Raw genomic sequence first — 6515 nt, 5'->3', positions numbered from 1 at the left:
GTACCTATCAAGTGCATTGTTTATCAATACGTCATGCATGAGCGTCGCGAGCTAACGGCGGGCACCTGCGCTGGCTGCATCTGGGAAAATGAAGAGACAGAAGTCGATATCTGATTTTCTTCAAGTAAACAGAAAAAACAAAATGATCAAATTACTCCAGAAAACAGAGTGATGGACTTCATAATTTGCAACAGGTTTAAATGTACGAAAGTTTCTTCAGTATTGGGGCTATATTTTTGGTTTTGAAATATAGAGGCTTGCTGTAGCGCCACCATCAGGACTATTGGCCTGTTTTTGCAGCTGAGGCAATCTGGCATAGGACTGGACCTTTGTGCAAAGTTTGGTGATTTTTCGCGCATGGGAAGTAGGATTTCCTTGGAAGAAGAAGAAAGAAGAAGAAGAACATGCAGGATAACAGTAGGGTCCTGGCAGCTTAGGCTGCCCGGCCCCTAATTATATATTATTATATAATATTAGTCTCAGAGGACTTTTTTTTTTTTTTTTTTTTGGGGCGACATTTTAGACGTTTGAACCATAAATAGATGCAGAAAAGGCAAAAACTGGTGCATAAAAAATTACCCAGAATGTGGGGACATTGTTTGATGTCTGGGGGGGTCACCAAATTTTGAAACAGATCTCTAAAAAGTAAATTTTTCATGAGCTCAGATAGACAGCCCGATGCTGCAGGGTCTTTAAATTCATTTTAAGAAGTAGGATGATTTTCTCAACTCATAAAGGAACACTTCATCCTTCAGTTTATTGCAAACATTCAAATTTGAAGTCACCAAATTTGGAGATATGTGGTTTTTACCATACAGGAGGGATATGAAGAAATGTCGGCTTTGAAAAAAATTTGTGGGCTAAAGCTGTTAGGCATGAGCAGTTAAGTAAAAAGTACAATATTTGCTTGTTAGATGTAGTGAATTAAAAGTATAATGTAGCATAAAGTGGAAATAGTCAAGTAAATTATAAGTACTTGAGTGAATGTACTGATTCCACCACTGTTTCACAGTCATGTTGTGGTTATTAAAATGTGGTTTCCTGTTTTTCAGTGGTGCTGAGCACCCTTCGCCAGCTGAGCACAACCACGTCCATTCTTAGCGATCCATCCCTGTTGCCTGAAGAAGCCATCCAGGCCGTCACACACGCAGAAGTGTAGCCTCGTGCTCAGAGGAGGTGAGGCGACCCCAACACCACGTGAACCTTTTAACAGCAATCATCGAAATGACATATCACTAGTTTACCTTTGATTGCCATTCAGCGAGGTCACCACGTCTTCCACGGATCCACGGCTTCCCTTTAAGTTAAATGAAATGATAAACGCAAGCTGGCTCACCTTTACCCCGCATGTACAACGGTCATACATTTGTCCTGCTGTACATTCTTGGGAATGACGCACACGTGTTTGACTTTACATTTATAACAATTGTGCAAAAAATGGCTTTTATCATATTATATTTGAATGACAGCAACTACTACTATCATCACCTGCTTCAGGTGACGAGCCTTAGATAGTTAATTGGAAGGTGGTACTGATTGTTTGCTTTTTGAACAACAACATATATTTAAATGACTTTTACAATGTAAAAACACAACATTGTGTCAAAAAGGGAAATACCGAGTGATTGTTCATTTTGTGTTCTCTCTCAGTTGTACAAATCATTTGGATAGGAGGCTTTTCTTATGAGCAGATGAGATGAATGTGGGATTTTTTTAGGGACTAGCTGGCAGTGTAGGTTTTGTTTTTGGAGGCTCTGAAACTTCACAGAAAGGCTTCTCATCAGAGCATAGAGGACGGCCTGAAATATAGCGAAGGTGATCACTCATGGGCATGTCTGTGCTTAAAGGAATACTTCACTCACAAAATGACCATTTCTGTGTCAGTTAAAGCCTCTGCACACTGAGTCCGTTTTCCTCTGACCTGTTGAACGTGAGCTATCCGAGTCCTGAAATGATTCTGTGTGCGCCCTGTTTTGCTGTCTTGTCGTGGCTGTGTCCCATTTGTCTTCACTGATTCTTGGTAAAATTTTAACGATGAACGAAAGTTTCGGACTCAGTGTGCAAACGTGATTGACTCAACGTGAAGTCGTATTTATTTTTAGACGTCGTGATTGACTCAACGTGAAGTCGTATTTATTTTTAGACGTGCGACAATTGCAGACGAAAAAAAAGCAGATTTTTTTTCTGTCTTGCACGTCTCAACGATAAACAGCGAACATATTGATTTGTCGATTAATGGGGACCACGTTGAACACCTGCAAAACAATATCAAAACATCTGTTCACAAACTCTCACATAACCCGTGCAGTATCTCATTTGTCCAGTAAAATGCTCAGCACCTTCTAAACACACACATTTTGACGAAACCCTTACTATTTAAAATTTAACTAAAAATGAATCGTATCTATTCTCCTGACAAAACCAGACTCCAATATGAAGAATGAATGTTTTTATTTTTTTAGTAAAAATTCATGTGTTTTGGAAGGAATGACCATACAACTGGACAAATGAGACTTGGATTATACTGCAGGAGTTGTGTGAGAGTTTGTGAACAGATGTGCTGTCGTTAAATGTGCTCCCCTGTCAACATGTTCTCTGTTTTCTGAGGAGGCTCTTAACAAATTCAAGATAACACAGCAAAACTGATTCATATCCAAATGGTCATTTTGTGAGTGAAGCATTCCTTTAAAGGTCCAGTGTGTAGGATTTAGGGGCATATATTGGCAGATATGCAACAAAATATAATAAATAAATATGTTGTCTTTACTGAAAATAGGAATCGCTGTGTTTCTGTTACCTTAGAATGAGCCGTTTATATCTACACATGGAGCAGGTCCTCTTCTACAGAGTCTGCTGTGTTGCACCGCCATGTTTCTACTGTAGCCCAAAATTGACAAACTAGACATTGAAGTTTTTCATGTAAGCATGCTTTATTCAGTGTTTTAACCGGTTTAAATCACAAGGTCCGCTTGTTTTGGAGAGGAGACCTCTGCGTATAATTCGGTTCCCAGTAAAAACCTCCTGAACAATGATAACTGTAGGAGTTCAAACCATAAGGTCACGTTTGACACTGCAGAAAGTTTCAGGTGGTTTCAATCTGCTGTCCTCACAGCTAGATGCCACTAAATCCTACACACTGCCTCTTAAATTAGTAAAAGGCAACTGAGAGCTTTATCATCTTTTTCATCCCTCATTTACTCAGGTGAATGTTATCTTGCCAGCTGACCATAGTAGTGTCTTGGTGGGGGGGGTTTTCGTCCATGCTAAACATCTTCCATCATATTTTGCTTGCTCTGCCCATTTCCAGTGAGTTCATCTGCAAGTTGTACAAGAAATCCCATCATTTTATATGTTAAACACATGGGTTTCTACTGGGCAGGTCACAGCATAATGGAGCAATATTACTTACAGCCCTCATAGGGAGCATAACTGAAATAGCAGTACACATTATATTCACATGTACAGTGTTACAAGAGCAAAGCTTAGCTGTAGGGGTCTTTTCTGTTCTTTGTCACTCAGGGCTGGGCTGGTCAGTGAAATTATTTTCCATTTTGCTATGAACAAATTGATTCAGGGTCTTTCTCAGCAGGAAACATGTCTGCACAAGGGTAAAGGTTACATCACATGGTTTGATTTTGTCCTGCTCATAGTTACACTCATTTATAAGGTGTGTTAATGACAGACGCAGGAGAAAACAGTCTGTCCTGTGAAATGACGCAGCACATTCAAACAGTCCAAAAGCCATATGAACGATTCATTTACCCATCCATTCAGTAAATGTTTTTTTGTGTAACTGACATCATATTTGACAGAGTGCTCTGTCGACTGCTTGAGAATTAGACACTGTGCAGATTTCATCGGCATGCCTGACGTACTTCAGCCTGAAGGTCAAATTAAGTGCCCTTACTTGTGATCTTTGCAGGCTGATTAGTCTTTTTTTAATTTTGTGGTTCAGCACTCCTCAGGCAGACATTGATTTTGTGATTGTGTCTTTATTTCCTGCAGAACAACTGTGTTTACGCTGAGTTTTATGGTAGCGAATGACGCCACTGATCGTTCTTATCTGATGAATGTGCAGCTTTTTGTGTGTTTTATTGTGGATTGTAGGTGTCTTTAAATGGCCGGTTTTACTTTGTTTTTTTACATCATAAAAAAAAAAAAATAGCTGTTGATGTAGAGGCTGCTCAATTTACAGTAAGACGAGAAAAGCAGTCATTAAGATTCAACACAGGCCCATTTACTTTTGACAGTAAAGACCCAATGTTCCACCACAGCTTGGCATTTGTGTGGATCTTTTTTTTTTTTTTTCAACCATCCTCTGATTTTAAAATATTTGTCATACCAGGTTGGATTTCCAACTTCTGCTTGCTGTTTTTGTGAGGGGGTTTTGTACCTGATGATGTACAGTATATCATTGCAGATTGGATCTGCCCATGTTGGTTCTCCCCAAATTTGGTGTTGTATTTCATTTGTTTTAAGAAGTAAAGATATTTTCTATGTGCTGCATCTGAGTGTGTGTTTTGTTTGTTTGTTTGTTTGTTTGTTGTTCTTTTCCAAATGTCTTCATGCAACATGGTTTTAAGATGCCTTAAACGATTCTGAATCACAATAAAAGCAACAAAAATAAAAATCTTGACTTGCTTTATTGTCAATAAAGGTCACTTTGTCTAGAATAAATATTACTTGGTCATCAGATACTAATAGCCTAATAAGAAGATAGAACTTTCTCATACATAGAAAACTGGATTACAGAAATTACTTTCAATAATGTGTAAAATAAATAAATAAATACAATATTTAAGCTACGCAGTCAAAATCCCAAAGTTGTGCTGCTGAGCCGCTGCTGCAAATGCTCCAGCAGACATTTAACATACACAAAACTATCCATTTCCTGCTCAAAGGCAGGCAGCTTGCAGTCCCGATTGTCTGTGCTGTTGCTCGTCAGCCGCTCCACATCCTGACTGTACTGGCTGGCTGTCACCAGCTCATGTGACACGTCCGTGGTCAGGTTAGACATCTTCATCATGTAGCAGCGGAAGAGGGAGAGGTGTTTAGCGGTGAGGGGCTCCGACCCGCCCAGCTCCAAGGTGTTTAGGGAGTGGCAGGAAGTGCTCAAGGGAAGCACTCCAGGTTCAGCCTGCAGGAGATGGGCTTGGTTAGTAGATGTCTATCAGTGAGTAGGACCAATACTCAGGGATGTAGAGGAAAGTAAATAAATTTACTAAAGTGATGCTCTTAGTGTGATTAAAACAGAATTAAACCATGGATGGATTACTATAGGGGTCTACTGGGTACAGGCCCAGGGACCCAAAGTGTCAGTGCCCCCCTGCCCTGCAAAATGTCACTGAAATAAACGTACTGACCAGGAAGAGACTCAGAAAGACAACAAAGAGATGAAAGGGAACTGCCAAGAGACACAAATTTACTACAAAAATGGACGGAAATACCACAGAAAGACACAAAATGACCTCAGACACAAAACAACCAGAAACAAAATGACCTCAAAGAGTTAAAAACCACAAGACCACACAAAATAACTAGGGAGAGACAGATATTACAAAAGAGACACAAAATGACCCCAAAAGACACAAAATTACCTCAAAGAGAGACAAAACAATCACAAGAAGACACAAAATTACTACAGAGACATAAATGACAAAAAAATAGATAAATGACCTCAAAGAGGCACAAAATGACAAGAAGAGACATAAGAAAAACCACAAGAAGACACAGAATGACTATGGAGAGACACAAATGACAAAAAAGACACAAAAAAGACAACAAGAAGACAAAATGACCTTAAAAAGATACAAAAAGACTACGAAGAGACAAAATGACAAAGACACAAACTGACAAAAACAAGATACAATGTTTTGACGAGTAAAAAAAATCAATTGAGGAGTAAAAAACTTACTAGGGCTCCCAGAGCGGTCCGTATCTCCTTCTGCATCAGCTCGATAGTGTTGTTCAGGGCCTTGGCTGTTGTTTTAACAGGTCCACAGGATGCTTGTGCAATGAGCAGGAAGATGATGACTGCCGCCGTCACATGAAAGCGCACACAGTGGACATGGATTAGATTTGAATGCACACAGAGAGAGAGACAGAGAGGAGGAGGGGGCTGATCTGATCTGCAGTCACTACAGAGTTTCAGTGTTGCATAACTTTGTCCGCAGAAGTTGAACTTGTAGCCCTGCCTGGTTTAAAGATAGACACCGCGGGACTGTGAGCCCCGCAACTCAAGATGCTTACCTGCACGGCAATCCATGACAGCAGGAGGAGGCTTTAGTCGACAGCAGGCTCTCTGATGTGATACTTTCTCTGATCCATCTTTCCAAGCATGGTCACTTTTATTGGGACTCCTTAGATAAGGATCAACATGTTAACATTTTCCCCTGCGTGTTTCTACACGGCTGTCACAGAAAATACTCATACAAGCTCAGCATTCAGTTTTACTTACTGGGGGTTCCCTCCATGGGATCTCTCTCGAAGAAAAACCTACACTTCCCATAAGGTGC

At 40.1% G+C, this 6515-nt stretch overlaps 1 protein-coding gene across 4 annotated transcripts in view; it reads left to right on the top strand.

The window, feature by feature from the left end:
• Window positions 1-2106, top strand: part of mlxip (MLX interacting protein) — a 34234-nt gene extending 32128 nt beyond the window's left edge. For all 4 annotated transcript variants that reach the window (XM_050050613.1, XM_050050612.1, XM_050050610.1 and 1 more), the window contains exon 17: window positions 1053-2106. In XM_050050613.1, coding sequence (XP_049906570.1) covers window positions 1053-1159 — 107 coding nt within the window. In that variant the 3' untranslated portion in view covers window positions 1160-2106. The remainder of the gene's footprint in view (window positions 1-1052) is intronic.
• Window positions 2107-6515: the final 4409 nt, after the last annotated feature.

Source organism: Epinephelus moara, chromosome 8, assembly GCF_006386435.1.
Source record: "Epinephelus moara isolate mb chromosome 8, YSFRI_EMoa_1.0, whole genome shotgun sequence".
Taxonomy (NCBI): Eukaryota; Metazoa; Chordata; class Actinopteri; order Perciformes; family Serranidae; genus Epinephelus; species Epinephelus moara.
Note: the sequence above shows the minus strand (reverse complement) of the source record. Positions and strands in the feature narration are given on the sequence as shown.